We start from the raw sequence: 24,134 nt of genomic DNA, 5'->3' as shown, positions 1-24,134 counted from the left end.
TTGTTGTAGGACAGGAGGGGTATTTATACATTCCACACAGCTTATCTTAATTAGCATAAACTAGATACAGCAGTCAACCAATAAGGAATCTCCACATTTAATGGCTCACTGGCGTTACTTCACAAACCACTCCCTCTGGCAAAATGCCAGGCGCCATCCAGACTTGTTTACAGACTCTAACATTGAACTATGGATTATGTTCCTTATTATCTGAGGTGGGAATACTTATCTCCTAATAAAATTCAGGCTTTGTTACACTGATTTCTTTGCATTAAAGTCTTTTAAGCATACTGAAAAATACCAGGAAGACCTGTGTACCGTGACCCAACTTTGCTGAATTTTAACTGCCGTATTTTCTTTAGTGTTACTGAAATAAAACATTACAGAAATGGGGTGGCCTCAGGGTATCTCATAGCTCCATTCACTTTCTCCTTCCTGAGAGGAGCTTGTATTTGGTATCTACCGTTGGTACAAGTATCATCCTTGTCCTAATATGCACATATTTATTGGTAAACTCTGTGGTACTGTTTTGAATGTTTTAGCCTTTGTGATAAATATTTGACATGCCACATATTCTTTGCAATTAAATTTATCCATAAACTTTTTTTTTTTTACTTTTAAGTTGCATGATAAAGTTGATGCCCCTTCAGTGCTTTATAGTGTTCTACCATGTGAACCTATCATAGTTTATTAATGAGTTATCTTGACGTTGGACATTTATGATGTTTCAGATTTTTGGCATGGCCAACAATATTGCAGTGAACAGTCTTGTGTTTCCTTGTGGTTGTGTACAGAGCTTCTCTTGAGCATGTGCTCAGAACAGGAATTGCCAGGTTGTGATGATTATACACATCTTCAGCTGCGCTACCTGTCAAAAACTCATTCTGCAGAGTGTTTGCCGCAGCCTCTATCCGCACTGGCAGTGTGCTCACAGTTCCTGTTCTACATGCTTGTTAACACTCGGTGTTATCAGACTGCTAAATGTGATCAGTCAAGTGAAAATAGAATAATGCATCACTCTTGTTTTGATTTGCCTTCCCCATTTCTTTCTTTTCTTTTTTGGCACTGGGAATTGAACCCTAGGGTTCTCTATCACTGCATCTCCAGCCCTTTTAATTTTTATTTTTAGGCAGAGTCTCACTAAGTTGCCCAGGCTGGCTTCAAACTCGCAATTCTTCTGCCTCAGCCACCCAAATTGCTGGGATTACAGGTGTGTGCTATCATGCTGTGCTACCTTCCCCATTTTTAAAATTTCCTATGAGTTGACTATATGGCTTTTCCAATTTCATTGATATACACCCAAATATTAATTGAATGTGTAGTATATTACTGAGATACTAATCCTGAATCAACAACCTATGTGTTGCAAACATCTTCTGCTAGTCTGTTACTTCTTTCAATTCAGTTGTAATGCCCATTATTGAATAGAAGTATTTTAATTCAAAGTAGTCAAGCATCTCAATTTTTCTCCTTTATGATTTATGTTTTCTGGGTTTTGTATGATTGTAAGGTCTTGGCTTTTTTCACTACTATTTCTTCCTTTAGATCATGAGACAATATATATTTTGTTTTGTTTCTAAAGGTTTAGTTTTTTTCTTTTTATATTTAGGATCTTAATCTAGGACTTACTTTCAGGATGGAGAACCTAATTTAATATTTTTTTCCAAATAGTTGTCTAGTTTCCCCAGCACTAATAATTGAGTCCCTTATCTTTCCCCCCATTGATTCGTAATGATATCTTTCTGGTATATTAGATCTCCATATATTTTCGGACCTGTTTCTGGCTTCTCTAGTTTGCCAGTTTCTTTATCCTTACTTCGGTAGCACAATGTCTTAACCTCTACAGCTTGTTGAAGCCAGGATATCTGGTAGGTAATTCCAGTCTGCCTGTTCTTCCAAAATCGCCTCTTCTTTTCTTTATCTTTGACTCTTCAATTGAAACATTTTAATCAGTTTTTGAATTCCATAAAAAGTCTTGTTGGAATTTTAAAAATCAGAATCATATTGAATTTTTAAGTTAATTTTAGAGGAACTGACATCTTAATGACATAGAATCATCCAATCTATGACCAGGTTATAGCTCATTTGGAGTTTTTAAGAGCAACATAATAATTTTTTCCATAAAGATCCTTTCTTCATAGCTTTCATTAGATCTATTCCCAAGTCTGTTGTATTTAAAAGTCCAGTTAAATTTTTTAAATCATTTTTAAGGTATTGTTTAAATCTTACATATCCTTACTATATATTTTTTTTTTTTTTGGTCAGCATGGCCTATCAATTACTAAGAGAGATACTTTAAAATTTCCCATAGAATCTCCTTTACCTCTCCCTTTTTTTTTCTTGATATTTATGTAAAGTTGTAATATTAGTTAAAGTTTGTAATCATTTATTTAGAATATTCCTGGTGATTCTTTTAATTCATTATCACTAATGTTGCTTTTATTTTCTCCCTTGAGGTTGATGTTGTTCAATACTAACATAGAAACGAAGCTTTCTCTTATCTTTTGCCTGGAATGTCTTTAACATTCTTTTACTTTTGATCTTTCTGTCCTATGTTTTAGGAACTTTAGGTTTTTAGCATCACATAGCTCAAATTTTAAAAATCCTGTCTGACAAGCATGGTCTCAAATGATATTTATTCCATTTACCATTATTATAAATATCAATGTGTTTAATTTTTTTTCTTTGATCTTGTTTTGCACTATTTACTCTACCTTATCCATTTTTTTACTGGACTGGGAGGATTTTTTTAACCTGTTCTTTCCCTATTTTCTCTAGGATTTGCTATACTGTTTAGTCCTTCTTTCTTCTCCCTTGGGATGAAATTGTAAATTCTTTTATTTACTATCTATAAACTGATAACTTCCAAATTTTAACAGTTAAAAGTTACTCAACATCTGTTTCCATTCTTTCAAACACCAAAAGGAACTTACCAGCTTTAATTTGGTTCCGTTCATCTTCTCTTACTCATAGCTTGTCACTCTTTTCTTCTACCTTGTGTTGTGGTTTGGACATCCCCAAAAGCTCCTGTGTCACTGCAGGAATGTTCAGAGGTGAGATGATTAGAGCTGTCACCAGATCAGTCTAACCTGGACTGAACGGACTGACCGGATAGTAATTGTAGACAGGCAGGTGACTGGAAGAGGTGGGTCCGCGGAGGCATGTGTGCCCTGGCGCGGTTCATCTTCCCTGTGGGCCTTCCCTTTGTCTCTCTTCCTCCAGGTTGCCAGGAGCTGAGCTGCTTTCCTCCTCTGTTCCCTTCTGCCATGATGTCCTGCCTGACTTCAGGCTCTGGGGCTGGAATTGACTGAGACGGGCTGAACATCTGAAAACAGGACCCAAAATAAACTCCCCAGCCCCCAAGGTGTTCTTGTCTGGTCTTCTGGTCACCGTGACATATTTAGACTTTTTAGAGCAGTCGTGCTTGTGTAGATCTATCCATACATTACAGTGTCCTTGCCCACGCCTCTGCGTCTTGTTCTTGCCTTCTTCTTGAAGCATATTCTTCCATAAACCTTCGAAGGTCCTTTACTAGTAAACTCTCAGGCTTTGTGATCTTGTCTTTGTTTTACTCTTGGCATTGAGAACAATCATTTAATTGAATATAGAACTTTGTTTTGGTTATTATTTTTTCTTAACAGTTGGTATCAAAGGACTGAGGGATGGGAGGGTAAAAGAGTGTCTAGTTTGAAGAGTTTGCCCATCAGAATACCTAAAGGGAACTGAACCACAGTGGGGGCCCATGTGAGGCTATCTTAAGGACCACAGGGAATCCACAGCGACACTGGTGCTCACTCAGAGCACAGCAGCCGTCCTCTTGCAGGTGCACGTGTCTCTCTCCCCACTGGATTGTGAGCCCCCCGAAGCTGAGTCTCCCCTTTCTTTATCATCACAGTCTTCCTGCTCTAGTCTCTGTTTCCCAAATGCAGGGTGTGAACTGAACCCACACTTACAGTGAGCCCACTGGAGGTCACGCGGCAGATGTCAAACTTTGTATTAATATCGCTCTCCCTCCTACATGATCCATCTGCTTTTCTACATGGTCAATCCCTTCAGCATACAAACCCTACTCACAGAAAAGTTTCCTTCCCCACAACCCATCCCCTACCATCCCATTTCGTTGCTTTTCTTCAAGCTATAATTATGGTCTATTATTTTTTGGTGTGTTAATCAGCTTGCCATTACTATGACAAATACCAGAGATAACAAACTTAAAGGAGGAAAGGTTTGTTTTGGAACATGGTTAAGAGGTTTCAGTCCATAGTTACTTGGTCACATTGCTTTGGGCCTGCAACAGTTCAATACATCATGGCAGAAGCAGAAGAAGCAGGGGAAGCTGTTTGGAAGCAACAGGGAAGGAGAAGAGAGAGAAAGTCTAGGGTCTGAGTATTCCCTTTAAGGCAATGCCCCAAGTAACATAACTCCCTCCCACTAGGCCCAACCTGTTAAGGGTTCCACCTCCTCCCAATAGCCCCAGAGGCTGGGGACCAAGCCTTTCATATATGGGCATTTGGGGGACACTTGACATTCAAACTATAACTGTTTGCATTCACAGTAACCACTGTTTTTTTTTAACTCTTTATCCTTCCACCCACTCGAATCTGCTTCTACCCCCACCAGTCGTGTGAAGGTCACCAATAGTTTCCATTTTTTTCCAAACATAAAATCATTGCATGAACCCATCACATGCCATTAAATTTCATTTAAAAGTGTTGAAATGATAATGAACATTCTTATACCTGACTTTTCTTAGGATAAAATCCTATTAGTAGAATTACAAAATCAAATAACTCGAACACTTGATATATACTGCCAAATGATCCCAGAAGGAGGAGGGGAGATCACTTTTAAAATCATATCCTCCTGATGCTATGGGCAATTGCTTTCTGCCATTAATGATTAGTTTACAGTCACTACCAAACGCCTAGTAAAAATGACTGTGGGCTGGGGTTGTGGGTCAGTGGTAGAGCGCTTGCCTAGCATGTGTGAGGCACTGGGTTCGAGTCTCAGCACTGCATATAAATAAATAAAATAAAGGTCCATTGACTTATTAAAAAAAAAAAAAAAGACTGAGTAGATACTTAGAGTTTCTACCAGATTACAACTAGGGACCTTGAACAATTACTTTACTTTTAGAGTATGCAGAGCACCTGCAGGAAGCTTTGGCTCTTATGGAGAACATTCCTTCACTCACTTCTTTAATAGACATAATGAGTGTGTCCTGTATTCATAATGCTGGATCCCAATGTAAGCCATTTAGAAATGCTTTAATTGCCTGTCAAAATTTTACACTGCCCACCCCACCTCCAGTCCTGTGATATTGCCAGAGAAAATTGAGAGTGAATTATTTTGCATTGCTCTCAAAAGTTACAAAGACTGCAAGCCTGAAATTTTCAGCACACCACAATGAAGATATAGCCATAGTCTTTTCTTCTGTGCTCACAGCCACGTTTTCCATTATGCAGTGCCTGAGTCCCTGCCATTCGGCAGGCAGCAGAGAAGCAGGTGCATCACACCTTGGTTTCTGGCCACCTACTTAACCTTCCACAGCCATTAGAGGAGCAGGGAGCCTTGCAGAGAAAGACACTATGCTTGGTTGACTGGTTGATGTTCTTTAAAAGACAGCGCCCCACAGGGTTTATGCACCATTAGCACTTCCTCTGCATGTGCATACATACAAATAAAGAAATCCGAGGAGCTTTAAGGTGAGGGCTCTGGAAGTCACTTGGTGCCTGGAGTGCCATTCTTGGTCAATGGCCATATTACAGTTTTGCAAAGCATGTGAGCAGAAAGGAAGAGCCCTTCCTATGGTAGTACTCAGAACTGCTCTCTTCCAGCAACCCCACCTCTACCATAGAAACATACCCTTGGATTAATTAGCTTTTTTCATATCGAGAGGGAATGATTTAGGAAAATTGGTTGGAAAAAAAACAAGAACAAGGGAAACCATGAAGCTTCTTTGTAGTCTCTCTGGGCTCTGGGCTGCTGAGGCAGGTGTTGTGCAGGCCTTCCTCATGCAGAAATAGAAACCCCACCCTGTGGTCCTCAGGGGCACAGTGGGGCTCTTGTGACTTACCCACTCCACATGCACCCAGTTGCCATATTTCCAGCTGAGATAGAGAGGATCTAATTGAGTTGTTCAGTCACCATCTGTTTCAGTTAGCAATGAATTATTTCAGCTTTCATAACCACTTTCACTGCCCAAGAAAATGTAGAGGGAAGAGGAGTTCTAGCAGACTTTTACTTGCATCTTAGTGACCCAAACCCTCTTGACTCCTCCCTCAACCTTGATGCAGAGGAGGCCCAGAAATCTAGTATGCACCTTCCCTCTGCAACAGAAGCAGGCGAAGGGGTTGGTGCTGGAATATCTGCCTACCTCCCAGTATGCAGCAGAGCTTTCCATACCCAGCCTCTTTAAAATGGTCATTATGGATATGGTTGTTTTATGCTAGCACATAGATCTATTTCATCATATTTTTGGCCACAGAGCAATCCTGGCTTCACATAAAGCAGACAGCCCAAGCCAAAGCAGCTTAATGCAAAAGGGACACTTGGAACATCAACTCCAGGGAGGGCTCTGAGTATGGATTATTTTCCAGGAAAACTCTGCAGAATGATTTCCTTAACATCCTGGAAAGGATAATTAATGGCCTTCAAGCTCTCTGTGTGGTTCCTCCCATGGCTGGACTTTGGTTTTTAGAACCTGGATGAAGCTGCTGTCAGATTTGCAGATTGTGTTTCAACTCTTCCACAAGTTCACTCTATTGCCCGTAACTTTTAAAAGTTCCTACTGTGTGCCAGGAGTGAGTGAGGTTGTAATGGTACCAGATGGACAATATTACTTTTCTTAAGGATTTTACAATCTACTGGGAAAGTCTCACTTTTGAAATCATCATGCAAATAAACAGGTAATTGCAGAGTCAATGCTATAAAGGAAAGAACAGTGAAAACATTCGAGAGGGAACTCATCCTTATCTGGAGTAAAGGGAAGAAAATGTTTTGAGCAGAGATATTAAAGAATTTTTAAAAACAAAGGGACAGCATAAGATTTCCAAATATAGGGACCAGTAAATGAAAAGTTCCTGAGATAGAAGAAAATTTGATGTCTCCAAGAATTTGTAGGAAGAATGGAGCAGGGTGAGAAAGACTACACTGGTGTGAGATGAGACTAGCTGATAGATTCAGTCACACAGGGTCTTTGAGAGGACCCAGGCCACAGTTCTTATCTGTCAATATTCTATCTAACCAACCAGACCCAGTTTCTGTCCAAGGTTTACTGTCTAATGGGGAACCCTTCCTCTCCAACCATTCTTTTTTTTTGGGGGGGGTACCAGGGATTGAACTCAGGGTCACTCAGTCACAGAGCCACCTCCTTAGCCTTATTTTGTATTTAGAGACACTAAGTTGCTTAGTGCCTTGCTTTTGCTGAGGCTGGCTTTGAACTCTCGATCCTCCTGCCTCAGCCTCCTGAGCCACCTCTGGGATTACAGGCGTGTGCCACTACACCCAGCTCTCCAAGCATTCTTGATACTGGTGGGTGTTTTGGACCTTGAGGAAGCAGAGTCAGCAGGACTTTTCCTCTTTTCCCGCTTTCAGAATGCATTAAGAAATAAGAAAGCACAATTAGACAGAATTGGATGCCATCGTTATTTTGTGATAAAGGCTGAGTCAGAAGACATAGTTTATCCTAAGAGCCACAGTGGGTTTGCGGACTTCTTTCTGCCCAGCCCAGACTCTGGGACAGGACACTGAGTGTGGACTTGCACAGGGGTCCCCCTACCCAGGTCACAGCTTTCCTCTGGCTGAGATGGAGAGGGAAGGCGAGAGGGAACAAATTTGTCCCAAATTCCTCTTCCCTCCTCTAAATCCTTTGATAGAATCACCTCCCTTGGCTCAGAACTGTGGGCCAAATGCTTCCACACAGCAGCTTGATTACTGTCTCCACTTGGATAGGGAGGGAAAGGGGTTGGACAGGAACCCAAGAGGACTTAGGGAAACTCTGTCTTCACGATGGGAACTTCGACAGAGGGAAATAAGCGTTCCCCCCTCATGATGCCAAGAGCTGCTGAGAGAAGGACCAACCCAGCACTGCTGAATGAATATGGAATCGGATAAGGATAGGTTACATTTCCAGGAGTGCTAAACACAAAGCTACAGTCCCCGAGCATGTGATTTTTCTCACTGAACCAGCTTGTTTTTTTTTTTTTTTTTCTCTTTTTCATCCATGTAAGTAAAATGTTTATTTTTCAAACTTTGCCTGACGTGACAGATGCCTGCAACGTGTCTAAGTCAATATCATGGATTCTAGAGCAACAGAACATGAATGCCAGAAAGGGTCTCATGGGTCATGAAATCTAATCTTGTTCCTTATTTTTACGGACAACACGAGATTCAGAGAGATTAAGTGACTTAATCAAGATCACAGACCATTTGTGTCCCTCTCCTAACCTATTTGTATTCTATGACCAGAAACATTTCCAACTATTACCAAGTTGATACATCAGAGAGATTCACAATTTCTATGAAATCTGTTCTGTCTTCATAAAATAAAAGTCATCCTTCCGTCTCCTAAAAGAATCCGTTTTGTTTATCAGTTTTTCTTACAGCAGAATAACCTCTGAATTTGTTTAGCATTCAGTCTGTGGTTGACTACTCTAATTCTAATAAATGTCTCCTTTTTAATGTTCTCTTTTCCTAATTAACAAAGTGCCAAGTAGAAAGAGATAAAGCTATGCACTTTAATTACAATAACCTCAGGCTACTGGGAGAATTCTTATCACTAGATTAGACTGTACCTTCTGTGCTCACTTAAAAAAAAAAAAAAAAACATAGCACTGGTAAAAAAAAAAAAAACTTCCTCTAAGCTGTGGATTTGAGACCCAAGGTGGTGAGGCCATCACCCACCACCATCAGGAAGAAAGGACAGTGAGCTCGAATTCCAGGTTTCTTCAAGTTCATGCTGTCTCTGGTCCTTTTTGTGTTCATTATCTTCTTATTAAAAACAGAAAATGACTATTAGGCTGGATTCTTATGAGACATAGAGAACTATGGATGTAAAGAGGTCTAAAATATATGGTCCTTGTTCTCACAGGGTTCCTATTAGGTTGGTAAATATAAGAGCAGTATCCTAAGCCCAAGCGTCCAGGAAGTGTAAATGCCATCCTAACATGGCATTTACATCCCAAAACATGGTTTGTTTCATCAAGCTATGGAAGCTGTTTCCAAGCTCACAATTGGGGGCATACACCCATGGGTGGGCAGCTCCATCCAGGAGAAGATGAAGGGATGGCCTACAGGTCTTGATGGCTTCATATTTTTTAAAGCCACCTTTTTCCTCAGAAGGCTGTGATGTTCTCTTTTTTAAATGTCACTTGATTTTGATCTTTCAATGACACATTTTCAACTCTGTCTCCATAGAATGCAGGCTAACTGGAAGAATGGGCAGGGTCTATGTAAGGAGATGGGAGAGGGGACTAGATGGCAGTGTGGAGAAATCATTAACCACCATGTTGGGGTAGAGAAATAGAAGATGTATTCAGGAGGCAACTGCAGACCAGTTGGACCATAATATGGCTTTCAAAGAGAAGAAAAACAAGCCAGAAACACACTTTGGAGTCAGATCCTAAGTAGCATAATATAGTCAACAGAGAAACCAAGGATAAATTTTAACCCTGTTGTTTGCTATCTGTGTGCCTTTACTGAGTTATTTAATCTTTTTCTAAGGTTATATCTCCACATTGTAAATATGGCAGTAACAATACCAATTTAAAAGGATTTTGTGAGGATTCACAGAAACAGTATATGAAAATCTTCCAGCACACTGAAAACAATCAATGTATGCTAAATTTCAAGCCAGGTCTTTTACAACCTGCACAGTGTCTTCTGTGGGCAACTGAGAGTTAAGGAGTCAGATAGACCTTGGCTCTGAGGTCGCCTGGGCCAGTTTCGAAGTCTTTGATGTAAAGCAAGTTACTTAGTCTCCCTTAGCTTTAGTTGAGTTATGTACAAGATGGGAAAAATCATATTTATCTTGAAAGATCATTGAAAAATTTAGAAATGTGCTGTTAAGTTCCGAATGTACCTGGTAAGGAGGGAAAGACAGTAGGTTTCAATTAAAAAGATGATGGGGAAAGAGGGAGCAGAAAAGAGGAGTTTTTATCATGGAGATCCTCGAATTCTTGACCAAAGACCCTAGAACCTATCTCATAGGTAGTAGGGTGTTTTCTCAGATAGCATACCAGAAGATGAAGATGAAGAGAATCTTGACACTGATGAAAACCTGTGGGAGAATGTCAGGATTGTGCACAGGGCCAAGAGAACACCCAGGAAATAGAGAGACCAACCTACTGCTGAAAAAAGCCGGTTTCTTTACGTATGTGTTAGATAATTCTTCCACTACCGAGTGGATTCTTTCCTCTGAAATCCAAGAATTCTTGAATATATGAGAGACAGAAATGGAGAACGAGGAAGAGAGAGAGAAGACAGAGATGTAGAAAATGAGAGAGACCAGGAGAAAGGTAAAAAAGATACCAAGATGAGGAGAGAGAGGAGGAAGCTCTTCTCAAGGGGTTTCTTGCTTTTTGTGTAAAGACATCTGGTGCACAGCTGTGCTGCATGCAGGTGGCTGAGACGACACACATCCAGGTATAAACCTGGCATCGAAAAACTTCAATTTTCAGCTGACAGATGGGATATTTTAAATAAAACGGGGAATTACTGGGGAGGGTATGAGAACATCATCTCCCCTGTGTTTTCCCACCTCCACCAAGATGTTCCTGAACAACAAGAACAGCTCACTCCACTCTGGCACCAAATCATCAGCTGACCATGCTTCTCCCTTTTTGTCCAGGAGACACCTGGTTAGCACCATGACCCCTAACATTCTGTCTTTTCCTTAAGTTCCTTTTTCAATCTGCTTGCTGTTTTGCTTAGAAATGTGCTATCCTGAAAGTCCCCTAAATTTTTAACTCCCAATGTAATGATATTTGGAGTTGAGGTCTCTGGGAAGTGATTTGGCTGAGTAGGAGGCCTTTGTGAATGGGATTAGTGACCTCATGCAAGAGGCCTGGGGACTCTTGTTTTGCTCTTTTGCCATGTGAGAACTGTCCATCAGACACTGGATCTACTGGTGCTTTGATCTTGGGCTTTCCAGCCTCCAAAACTGTAAGAAGTAAATACTGGTTATATATACACCACACAGCTTAGGTGTTTTTGTTTTAGCAGCCCAAACATATTAAGACAAGGAGAGTGATTTTATTTTTGTGGAATACTTTATTAAGTTCAGTTGTTTTTAATGTCATATTTCCTTTTTTATAAAATCACCATGTTTTTTCCAGTCATATCAACACTAGACCTCTCTAACAGCTTATAGGCATCAGCAACCTGCCATAGTCAATCTCTCTTGCCAAAGTTTTGACTCTCCCAGAGGCTGCTACCTGGCATGCTCAGTTCACAGCTAGGCCTCCTGCTCACCCAGACCCCAAATGTAGGGTCTCTGCTGCAGCATTGGAAAGGCCTTTACCCCTAGTGGAGAGCTACCTATGTGCTGCCCAACTCCAGAGCTTGGTGGATCAGTGCATTCCATGAATGACAGCTGAACAAAAACATCATCTGCCCATCCCTTGGGAGACAATGGCTTGTTCTGTCCCCTAAGAATCTCTTTGAGCCACCTTCCTGTGCTGAAAGATCCCATTGTCTTGCTAAGAGCCATGGAAGTGGTTGTCTTTCAGGATACACACAAGGCCTCTTTTTTTTTTTTTTTTTTTTTTTTTGCTGGATGTGAGAGTATTTATTATAATTTCCCTTCTTTGTTTTAAAGAACTTTTAATGGAATACTTCAAATATGAAGGCATATACATATAGAAGGTGTATATAAAATACCACCAACACTTGTGCATCCAGTGCCTGTCTTAAACAGAGTACTGCACAGCACTCCCTGCAACCCCTGCCTGTCCCTCCTTGTTCACATCCCTCTTGCAATCTCCGTGGGTTAGTTCTATGATCGTCCTCGCCTTAACCTTTCTTAAGAGTTTAAATTACACACATATGTATCCCCAAATAAAACATAAAGTTTTACTTATTGTTGACTTTAGCATATATAGCATCAAATTGGATGTGTTCTTTTGTAACTTGCTTTTTTTTTTTTGCATGAAATCATGTAAGATTAAGCCCTGTTGGTGCATTAAATGCCTATTTTTTTTTCACATCCTTTGCTATACAGTACTCCATTCCATAGATAGACTGTAATTCATCTATCCATTCTCTGTTAGTAGACATTTGTGATGTTGTTTTTTTTTCTTCTAAATAGCAATTTGGGGGTAATTCTTACTATCACTTTTTTTTTTTTTTTTTGGTGGATTGAACCCAGAGCTTCATGCTTGCTAGGCAAGTGCTCTACCCCTGAGCCACATCCCCAGTCCTGCTGTTATAAATTCTGATGCTGTGATATTGTGTTGCACATACCTGTAGAGCAGATATGTGTAAGAATTCTGTAGGTTGTGTAAGTTGTTGTGGGATTGGTGGGTGAAAAGGTATGAACATTTTTTGACTTAATATTAACTATTTCCAAGTGTTTTGTAAAATGGTTGTACCAGTTTACACATCTAACATGAGTCCCCGTGGATCCCATTCTTGGTAATATTTTTACTTCCCGACTCACATGTTTGTCAGCTTGTCAGTACAAAATGGCTTTTTTTTTCTGGTATTAATCGGTGTTTCCTGAATTACTTATGAGGGAAAGCATTTTTGCATTCCTCTGTCATTGATGCCTCCTCTATCTACTGCCTTGAATTCCTGGGATCCTGATCTACATAGTCAGGATAGATAATAGTGCAAAGGTGCAGGTTGACACAAGATGTGCTGCTTCTCTTTGTGAAGGCCCTGAGGAAGCAGGAAGTGGCCGTTATGGACCTCGTTATATCACAGACATGGGTGCTGGAGAGGATGATGATGGATTTGAAGACGACCTAGATCTGGACATTTCCTTTGAGGAGGTAACAGTCCTCTCTGTTCTGCAAACCCACAGACTTTAGCTTTCTTGCTGAACAAGGCAATGTAGCCAGTGGAGCATGAACATTTTACTTCAAACTTAAATTGACCCATTTGCTTTTAACACATGTTTATTTCCTCTGACTCTGAGGCTCAAGGAGAGCATAAATTAGTAGTAGAGAAGATCCAGCCATGCTGAAGTTCTTGAGACAGCGCTGCCTGCTGATCTCACAATCTGGCAAAAACCTAGTTAGATTTCCCACCAATGAAATTTTATAAAATCAGTTATTTTAAGGAAATAATAATTCCTTGACAAATAGTGCATCTTTGTAATAATGTAGTAAGAACAGCTCACATAATCTCAGCATTACCACTGATTTTCTGAGTAATAAAAGGTACTTAAAATCTCCATGTCAAGTTCTTCATCCATAAATTGGGGTCAGTGCTTCTGCCCCATCTACATCTCAGGGTTTGGGGAAAGTACTAATAGTGACCATACTTTCAAGAATTCAGCAACCTCCACAGTAAAGCAGTCTAACTACCATGCTCAGTCTTTATGCTGAATTTTTTTCTTCTCTGGTTTTAGGTGAAACCACTTCCTGCTACCAAAGGAGGGAATAAGAAAGTATTGGTGGAAACTTCTCTGTCTGACCCCCAGTCCTTTTCCAGACCTGCCCCCACTACCTCAGCATCTTTCCCCACAACTACCGTGGCTCTCCAGCCCACTCCAGCAGAAGGGAAGGGGAAGAAGGGTGTATCCACGATGTCGAGGCTCTTTGAGAAGTCTTGTGATGAGATCCTCTGCCCTGCTGACAGCTTTTGTGTCAATGACTACACCTGGGGGGGCTCACGATGCCATTGCAACCTGGGCAAAGGTGGCGAGAGCTGCTCAGATGGTAGGTGCTCTGGGGGAAAATGTGGCAGTGATTGGGCCCCATGGAGAGCCAGATGTGAGCACTGTGATCCAAACATGTCTCCTTCTATTTCATTTGTAGGACAGGCCCTTTGCTCCTCATATTGGTCATTAAATTAGCTGAGCAAGGCAAATTGTGAAGGAACTTCCACTGCTTCTAATCGTAGAGTCCAGCTCCTGTGTGTCAGATGGGTAGTCCTTTTGGAACAGCCACCATTAAGTCATCTCAGTAGCACCTTGGAGAGGTGGGCTCTAGAATTGGCTCATCTCTACCAAGAAGCTGCTTTGCCAGAAGAACACGGGCATGAGGGTGACAAGGACCATAGTTGGGCCAATTTACATTACACGAATGTGTAGCTGGAAAGTGATTGGAGGTTGTCTGAAAGCCTTCCACTTCTTTTTAGGGAAGCAAATACCAGTCCCCCAAATCCAATAACTTCCCAACACTTTCAAAGTTCCAAGTCCCCAAGAGTGAGAACAGTAGGTATAAAAAGCAGAGAAAGGAAGACATAAGCTAAGTTGAAGAGATCAGCAAAGGCTTCCACATGATGGTGGCCAGGCAGGGGTGTATATTGATTTTTGCTTTTGAAGAAATGAGGCAACACCATCCTTTCATGTTGTCTTTTTGCTTTTCAGATATTCTTATTCAGTATCCTCAGTTCTTTGGCCACTCCTATGTAACTTTTGAGCCTCTGAAGAACTCCTATCAGGCATTTCAGATTACTCTTGAATTTAGGGTAAGGGGCATGAGTCGTCTGCTGCATGCTTATTTGGCACCTTAGAGCATCAAAAGGGAGATGGGGAACAGGCTGGGGAAGCAGGGGGAGGCATCCAAGATCAACCTGACACAGAGCCCGTCCTCTAACCAGATATAATAGGAGCAATGGGCACATTCGGGACAGTTAAAGGCCGAAGCCAAAGTGGGGTTAAGGGGGTGGGGGTAGTGTGTTACTGAACCACCGATCAAGACAAGCACGAAGGTTCCCAGAGAGGATGCTGGGGTCCCAGCATAGCTGTCCATAGTCATGTCTCCTCCCAGCCAGGACTTCAGAAGTAACACTGCATGCTGTATTCCCAAATCCCCCTTAAAGAGAACCCCAGTGTCTGTCTTCATTGCAATGGCTGACACTGAACCTACAGAAAACAGTACTACCACCAGCCCCTCCCACAGCACATCTGGAGAACTTGACAGAGGCTCTCTGGTCTGAATCAGCTGCAGATCAGAACTCAGTCAGTTAGTTCAGCTTAAGTGATTCTTTTTAATACCTTTGAAAAAGCAAAGAGGTTTGAAGATCTGGAACAAGCCCCCCTTGAAGTACCTGCCACAGTATCCTCATCTAAGACAACCAGCAGGCTGATCAGACTGAATTTTTTTTTCTCAATCCTGGTCTCCCGGTAGTAAAAACCAAATGTGCATGTCTCCCAGGAAGGAATGAAGACTAGTAAAAAGAGTAAAGAAAAAAGTAGAATGCTCTTTGGTGACAGAAACTGGTGAGCGCTAGTGATGTGCTCACATGTGTGCACATGCGCACATGTCTTCTGGAGGTTCCGCAGCCGGGTCCACAGAGCCCAGGCAAGAGCCAGTGGGGCGCGAGGGACCTTCCTCTCACCTCCCTGCCATTTCTACACACTGCTTACATCACTACCCCCTGTTTAACAATATGCACTGAGCCTGGGAGTGAATTGGAGCCCACATGCTGGGCACGTTGGAGATAGGGTACGGCGGGCGCAGGCAGAATGCTGAGCTTGCATATTCCTGAGTGCGTCCAGATGGCGCCCCCTGGAGGAGGAGGCCATCACTGCTCATGTGGCTTTTCTTTGTGTAACAACAGGCGGAGGCAGAGGACGGCTTGCTGCTCTACTGCGGGGAGAACGAATATGGAAGGGGCGACTTCATGTCCCTGGCTATCATCCGACGCTCCCTGCAGTTCAGGTAACTCTTGCCCAAATCCCTACCAGTTTATTAAAATTCTCCTTACATTATATGACAAGTTCATAGAGTAAGTAAAATATAGAGAGGATGGACTCTCGTGTAGAAGAGGAGTGCCGAGCGGTTTCCCCAACACCGAGCGTCAGGACTTCAGGGTGCCTTTGAAAACCTGGGGTTTGGAACCTGCCGCCCCATTCACCCAGCAGCAGACAGCTCTGGTGCAGCAGGAAGCCGGAGGTCAACCCTTCTCTGCTGGGGCTCCAGTGGACTTGATGGGAAGAAGGCTGCGAGCTCCTTCTGGTACCCTTGGGGCTACAGGGCTGATGGCCACAGAGAGCAGAGAGGAGCCCACAGCCTCCAGAGGGTTGGTTCACAGAGGCTCAAGCCACGTCCTCTTTCCCTCAGGGCTGTGGTGAACCCAGTGGGTTGCCTCCTCTGCCCTGGTCATTCCTCCCAGCACACTTTTAGAAGCCACCCCTAGTACATGGGTGGCCTTCCCAGGACAGTTTCAGGGAGGAGTGAGGGGTATACCCAGTATCTATTTGTGAGTGACCAGGGGGCTTCTGCCTTGTCATTCTCCGTGGTGCTTGGCTGAGGTCCCAATGGCTCTGTTTCCCTGCTGCCTCACCTGCAGCACCTGACATCACCTCTCTGAGCTTGCATCTCTCCAGGACCTCAGTGGATTGAGTGAGTTTACCTGTACAGGTGCCTGGAGCAGTCCCCCCCACCCCACAACCCCATCTCCTCAGCAAGCACTTGAGATGCATCAGAGGTTATGGTCTCTTTATATTATTTCAGCATAAAAAGTAATTTTCATGTAGAAAAACTTTTAAGCATCCCAGTTGAACTAGAAAATGGACCTTCATTCTTCGCTAAGTGATTTGATTTCTGGAAGTTTTATGGCAGCTGCCAGGATTGGGCAGTGGTTCTAACCTCTTGGGGCTCTAGCACCTGGAGGTTGGGAGAGATGCACAATAGCTCTGGCAGTTCCTGGCTGGTAGCAGCTCTTAAGCTCTGCAGTGCACACTGAGTGATGCTGACATCCCCCTCTGTGAAGCCTGTGGACACCATTCTATTCCACTGAGGTCATTATGAGAAAATGGGAGGATAGGAAAAGAGGGCTGCGGACTGTACACATCCTAATAAGGACAATGCCCATCACACCTTCTCCTAGAGAAGCACCCTCAGGATCCATATGCAAGTGGCATGGTGGCTGTTTAGAAGTTAACCAGAGAGGACCAAAGTTCTGCCTCTCAGGCATAGTGATGATCGGACAGCCCTGGACCCTAGGGAGGTTGGGAAAAGAAAATAATGCAGCCACCTAAGCATGCTCCTCCTCTGCCCCACGCCTGGCCCCAGAGCTGGAGGCTCCTATAGAAACCTCACCTGTATGTGGGTACAGCTGCCCACAGATGGCAGGGCTGGCCGGCTTGCCAAAATGAGTGTGAAGACTTGGATTTTTATGTTTTATTAATATCACTCTGCCTGTCATTTGAGAGATGGGGAAAGTCCACAGAGAAATGTCTGGAAGCAGAGTGGCTCACATTCTAATTCTATGCACCTCAAACCCACTTTCCACATCTGGCAGTATCTGAAAAAGAGAAGGGAGGGCTTTGGCTGCCTGTCATTTTCTGAGCTGCAGAGATGATCCAGCGAAGAAGACACTATGTCCAAAGGCTCCATGGACAGGTTAAGGAGAAATAGATGGAGCCTCCAGGGAAGAGGCATCTTGCTCATCCAGGCTCAGGTTTACACAGCTGCTGATATCTGTAGGCACAGCTCTGAACAGATCCACTCTGGAAGGAGCTGATGTCCTGGAAGGTATGTCCATAGAGTCTGGAAACACAGTGAGCCAATTGTTCAAAGAATCTTCCTTCCCTTTTCTCCTAACAGGTTTAATTGTGGAACAGGGGTCGCTATCATTGTAAGTGAGTCTAAAATCAAACTGGGGGCCTGGCACACAGTGGTGCTCTACAGAGATGGGCTGAATGGGCTGCTGCAGCTGAACAATGGCACCCCCATGACAGGCCAGTCCCAGGTAAGGCTCACATCCTGCCGGCCCACTACCACTTACCCTTGGCTTCCGGAGAGGGGCTCCCTGCAGAGAGCTGAGGCAGGGTCAGTCAGCAGGATGCAAAGGGACCCACACCACGGCTTTGCCAAGCTCCTGCTCTGCTCCAGGTGAGCTTTCAGGCCACATGCACTGCAGGGAGACTTGAACAGGCATCATTGCTTCTGGGTGCAGTGTGCCCAGGAACATGTTCTGCATCCACAAGGACATCACAGGGACATGGAAGCCAAGGAAAGCCCCTGTTGGAAGAATAGTCCCTCATCAATGTTAGACACAAAGCTTCCTTTTGAGGCAGGAGGGTCAGAGTCCTGTGGCTTTAGAAAATAGCTGGAAAGATTCCCTTGGTTCAAGATGCAGGAATAATGAATTCAGCACCTTTGTGGAGATCATCATTGTCGGAAGTGGGGAAATAATTTAACTGTTGGGTTACTCAGCAAATCACCTAGGAATTCATATATTTGTTATGCTCTGAGTAATTTGAAGACTGTGTTTAGGGTAAAGAGCTCAGGTTAGCAACCTGCCAAGACACGGAACCTGTAATTATAAACAGGCAGGTATCTGTGTTCTCTTAGGGCAAATGGAGCAAGGAAACCCTTGTGTATATGTCTAAGCTTCCTCCCCTCCTGGGCTCTTAACTACTCTGTTCTGGCAAGGTATGTTATATAAAGGGTCATGTCTTCATGATTCTAAAGGCAAAAAAAAGTCATAAATTTGGACCCAAAGTTTCTAAAGGAACAAAAATCCAAATGTAATGAATGTGAGTACAGGGACACCATTTATACCCATATTCCTGGAGAATAAAAGGGCAGGCAGGGACTGGGGCTGTGGCTCGGTGGTAGAGCACCTACCTTGCACATGTGAGGTACTGGGTTCGATCCTCAGCACCACATAAAAAATAAAGATATTGTGTTAAAAAAAAAAGGACAGATAAATGAACCACAAAGTCACATCAATGCCAGAACAATAAGACAAACTTGATAAATGAAATTTGATAGAACTAAAAAGACTTCAAACTTGGACACAAAATACAAACAAGAAGACAGGATGTTAAAATACATGCAATGCATGTAAAAATCTCCTATAGTTTAAAGCAAGGAAATTCAGTGATGATGAAAAAAACAGCAGTAAAAACAAGATAAGGAAAGTATAAGCTGCATTAATAGAGGCATAGAACGTAGGAAAAAGGTGGTAACAGTCTTTTTCTGTTCTAGTGACTATATAATAGTTTCCAGTGACTGTAATGGTGACTCCAATCCTCTAAAAGGATTACATTTGTTTCTGTAATAACATTCTAAGAGAGCCACAAAAAAATAGGGGCACATTCAAGGGCCAGTCACCCACATAGGAATATGACTTAAAATCCTTTTAATGATTGATGGAAGGAGTATTTGTTTAGATATGAGAAGATGAGGGCATGTTGCTTTTCATTGCAGAATGAAAAAAAAAGAGTCTTGGGGAAGGAGGTTTTATTCAGTTGACCCCTAAGCCTGAAACAGAACGGGAAATGCCTTGGGGAGACCATTTTTAACTTCACCTAATCATACAAAGATGTGAAGAGGTGATATAGACCATCTGGGGGGATGTTTTCCTGCCCTTGGGGGGACAGGTATTCAAAAAGCAAGTTATCTAAACCTTTGATAGAGATGTACAAGGAATCCAATGACTAATGTGAGTTCAGATGATTTACGTTTTCACATTTTTTTCCAGTCTCCTAAAACTACGATTTTAATAAATATAAGAATTAATTGCAAAACATCAGGTAGTTTTTTTGTGGGCACTCAGGGCAAAGTTTGCCTCTACCCTACTGGGACTTGCTGAGCAAGTCCATAAGCAGGACCACAGATGTGGAATATTTAATAAACTGTCTGGGGAGACAGCAATTCTCTTTTAAGTTTGCTTCCCTAGAAGCAAGCCTGAGATGAGGAATCCCATACAAGTGATATATTAAGAAAATGCTCCTCAGGGAGAGTGGTAAGGGAGAAGAGAAGATGAACAGGGAAGAGGAAGAAGTCAGCAAGGGCCAGATCTCAGACACAGTTCTTCAGTGTGTGGCTCCGACTTGGTCCCTCAGTGGAGCTCTGGAGTATAGACTATACCTCAGAGTTATCTCAAACTGTCAAGGGCGGTTCTGGGGTAATGCAAACTCCAGATCATTTCCATTTCTGCAGGCAAAGCAGTCTCCAGGGACCCAAAATTAACCTCATGAGAGGTAAAGGCTTAAAGACAGCTGCCTGAGAGACGTTGTGAAGGGCTCCTCCAAGGAGACACCTACCCCCTCTGATGCACTTAATGCTTTAGAAAGAGAATGAGCTGTCAGTTCACCTGCTTCCATCCTGGATCAGGGGATAAGACCCAAAGGGTGAGGATGGGATCAGGAAGAAGAGAACTCTGAAGATCTTGATAAGATAAGCCAAGAAAGTGTTTGATTCATCTAATGAAAGCACTGTGTCCAGCAGCTGGCAAACAACTTAATTAATCCTCCAACCCCACTGCAACTGCTGTCCTGCTCAGTCCCCTATCAACAGATGATTCTTATCTGTGCAACACAAAAGAGAAAAACAATGATTACATTTCTACTTGCTGGAAACAGAGTTAAAAGGATTCAGATTCGTGTGTTTATTAAGTTGTGGCAGAGTGCCTTTCCCCAGATCCTGTGTTTATCCTTTCATTCAAATGAAGGAGATATTTCTTTCCTAACAAAAACAAAGAATACGGTACCTTAATTTTCTCCTACTAATGTTCAGCTCTATATTTTGTAACCTCCAAACCTGCTATCTGGATTGCGGTTCGGTCTAAGATTAGAAATTTCCCTGCCTTGCTGTAATGACATTTTAAAAAACAAGTTGCATCCATAGGCCAACTGAAAAATATCTTGCAACACAATCTGTTTGGCAATTACTCCCCTGTGGTGTTTTCTGCAGTACATAGTATAAAGGCGGTTTGGTGAGTGAAAGGGTAGGTATTGGCCCACATATACCCAAAATTAGTATGGCCACCTTTGGGGGACAGTATAACCCTATGACCCGTCCAAGGTACACAGTAAATTGGTGTCAGGATTGGAAAGAGAAAGGTTGTTTTTGGATGCCTGGCATGGTCCAGAGCCTGCTGGGTTGGTCTGGGCTCTGACCTCCCTTCCCTTCCTTTCTGGGCATTCCAACATCTTCCCTGCAGGAAGCACAGCCCCCTGGGAGCTCCCTGAGTTTCACATGGTAACTGTGGGTCTCATTTCTCAATAGGGCTATGTCTTAAAGACAAATGCTTGTGAAAGAGAACCCTGGGACTGTAACCTGCATCTTAACAGCCTTCTTTACCAAATTCTGCTGTGTTTTGGCTTTTGAGTTTGTTTCGTGAGATCCTTCTTATTTTTCTTAAAGGGCCAGTACAGTAAAATTACCTTCCGGACACCTCTATATCTTGGTGGGGCTCCCAGCGCTTACTGGTTGGTCAGAGCAACGGGAACAAACCGAGGCTTTCAAGGCTGTGTGCAGTCACTTTCGGTTAATGGGAAGAGAATGGATATGAGGCCTTGGCCGCTGGGGAAAGCCCTTAGTGGGGCTGATGTGGGTAAGTGACTGCCCAGTGGGTTGGGAGGGTTTGTGGGGTTACCTTTCTGGTTTGGGCCAGGAAGGTGAGCAGCCAGAAGGACTGCAGAACTTCAGGGGGGAGGATGGCGAAAGCTGGTGCCCTGTGAACATGTTGACCTTGACTCTGAGCATATGGTATCAATAGGGTGAAGCAAACTCTGGGATGTACCCTGCTGCCATCTTAACCTCTGCTTGAAATGCAGTGTGGGCGCACTGGGCAGAGCAAACGCATCAGCCTTCTCACCCCAACTTTCCCTGGTCCAGTGTAAAAGCCAACACAATCGTATAAGAAGAGATTTTCTGTGTCCTCTGTTCTACAGGAAGAAGGTCAAATTCTCATTTTTGACCACCACGCCACACATTTTCTGTCTTGGTTCCCAAGGCTGCAGTAACACAGGGTCACAGATCGTATGGCCTAAATATCAGCAGTTCGTTTTCTCCTGTTCTGGAGGCTGGAAGTCCAAGGTCAAGGTGCAGGCAGGCTCTGCTTCTTGCGGCTCTTTGTTGAGCTCCTGGCTGGCTGGCTGCTCTCTGGAAGAGCCTCACGTGGTCTTCCTCTGTGTGTGTGCCCCTGGGTCTCTGCATCCAAATTTCCTCTTCTTCTAAGGACAATAGTCAGATTGGACCTGAGCCCCCCTCCCAAGATCTCATGTAACATTAATTACCTCCTGAAAGGCCTTATTTCCAAGTGCAGCCACATTGGGAATCAGGGTGTCAACCTATGAACTTTGAGGAAGATACAACACAGCGCCTATTGGTCACAGCCGTGAGTCTCACTCCGGCTCATCAACTCTTACTCATTCTTTCACTCAATAAATACTTATTTGAGCACATGTTTAGTGCTCGTCTCAATGCTGAGTGCTAGAGATGAAGTGATGAACGAGACAGACAGGTCCCAGCTGGGCTGTCATGCAGCTGCCATGAGGAGAGACCTCGTCAATCAAATAATCCCACGAATCAAAGTAAAATGACAACTGGGGAAAGTGTTACAAAAGAGAAGTGATAGTGCAATAATCGTGTGTAACAGGGAGATGTTTTAAGGCCTGGGTAGAGAGAGGGTCTCTAGTGAGTGAAATGACTACATGATTTCAGGTAGCCACCAGAAGACATATTTTGAGATATTTGCAACAAATGCAATGTAACAATACCTGGGAGATCACTAAACTGGCAATGAACTTGAAGTTCATCCCCGAATTAATAGTTCAAGGAAGGGCTGGGCAGGTAGCTCAGTGATAGAGCATGCGCTTAGCATGCACAGCCCTAGACTTAATCTCCAGCAGCAAAAAATGGGGGTTAAAAGAATTTAAAATAATGGTTGAGAGAGACACTCAATTCCGGTCAGAACAATGAGGAGGTAATATTTTCCCCATCTAAGTTCACGGACGCCCTGCACCATTAGCCTCTCTGCTTATTCTACTTACTCAGTCAGATATGTCTTCTCCTACTTAAACAAGTGCCACAGTGACCCTGGACTGGGAGCCCAGGGAACCTGTCTCCTTTCTTTGACTCTGGACTCCCACAGAAGACATTCCCACTGTCTTCTTGTGCTTAAAATGGAGCCCAAGCAAACTCCTCCTCTGCTTCCTCACTTCATAGCCCCCATCCCTCACTCTTGGCACGGTTATTCTTGTCTCCAAGCTACACACCTTGAGATACTGCTGAAGTCTCCTTCCTCTTTCAGTTTCTAGAATGAATTGGTTCTTTGGGGGTATTTCCTCTGCTCTCTCCCTGTTCTATCCTTGCTTACCTCCCCATGGGATTTCTTTCCTCCCCCCTCCCCCGCCCCTCATCAGTCACCTTGACCTTGCATGCCATTGCCTGCATGATCTTGCCGAAACTCTACTTTCATCAAGTAAATACCCTGGCTGGTTTTCACATGCAATAATGTCAAGTGATTTCTTCCATGTGCCTCTGAAAGGATCTGAGGACACCACTTTTCCTCTGGAAATAGGCCTCCTCTGAGAAAGAATTGCACTCCACAGAAATAGGTGATGCACAGGGACCTGTGAGAGTTTGGCTCCTTGCCACCAACACTGGTGTCTCTGTGGAGACCGAATGCTGGGTGCCATGTTCTCAGGTTTGTGGCTGAAGAGAGGCCACAGTCATTTCTACCAGAATTCCCAGTGTCCAACAGCTAGAATTCACAGATTGCAGCCCATCCCAGCCTGGGTGGTGCTCCCTCTAAAGGACTTTAACTAAATCCTGTTAGCAGCCTCTGAAGCCAGTCTCCTCTCCTGGGTACATGCTAGGAGCACCGCCCTGCTCCCAGTGAGTCTATAAAAAGACAAAACTGGACCAATGAAAGCAGGTGGCTGATCAGGAAAGCACGTGACACTTGTCCTACTGAGATGACACAGTCAGGACACGGAGGGCCCCTGGTCTCACAGAGGGGCAGCTTCCAGCCTACACAGGTGCCATGTTGGAGACTGGGGAGGGCAAGCGCCACAGCTGGACTCCTCGGGCCCATTCACAAACGTTCCCCCTCTGCTTCAACCCGGCAGCAGGTGTTTTGCTCTACCCTGTGTAGTTCAGGTTTAACACAATCTCAAATCCATACCACTGGGCCGGGTTGTGGTCCCTGTGTCTAAAGAAAGAATTGGAGGACCAGAGAAGCAGAAGGAAAGCAGCCAGAGAGTGTCCATTTGTTTC

The 24,134-nt window shown here is 43.4% G+C and overlaps 1 protein-coding gene across 2 annotated transcripts in view; it reads left to right on the top strand.

The window, feature by feature from the left end:
• Window positions 1-24,134, top strand: part of Egflam (EGF like, fibronectin type III and laminin G domains) — a 180,617-nt gene that overhangs the window by 120,241 nt on the left and 36,242 nt on the right. For both annotated transcript variants that reach the window (XM_048802877.1, XM_048802876.1), the window contains 6 exons: window positions 12,877-12,992; window positions 13,574-13,883; window positions 14,537-14,637; window positions 15,733-15,833; window positions 17,724-17,868; window positions 21,276-21,465. In XM_048802877.1, the coding sequence (XP_048658834.1) occupies window positions 12,877-12,992; window positions 13,574-13,883; window positions 14,537-14,637; window positions 15,733-15,833; window positions 17,724-17,868; window positions 21,276-21,465 (963 nt within the window). The remainder of the gene's footprint in view (window positions 1-12,876; window positions 12,993-13,573; window positions 13,884-14,536; window positions 14,638-15,732; window positions 15,834-17,723; window positions 17,869-21,275; window positions 21,466-24,134) is intronic.

Source organism: Marmota marmota, unplaced genomic scaffold (assembly GCF_001458135.2).
Source record: "Marmota marmota marmota unplaced genomic scaffold, marMar, whole genome shotgun sequence".
NCBI lineage: Eukaryota > Metazoa > Chordata > Mammalia > Rodentia > Sciuridae > Marmota > Marmota marmota.
The sequence above is the reverse complement of the archived record's forward strand: the minus strand, read 5'-3'. Positions and strand labels throughout refer to the sequence as shown.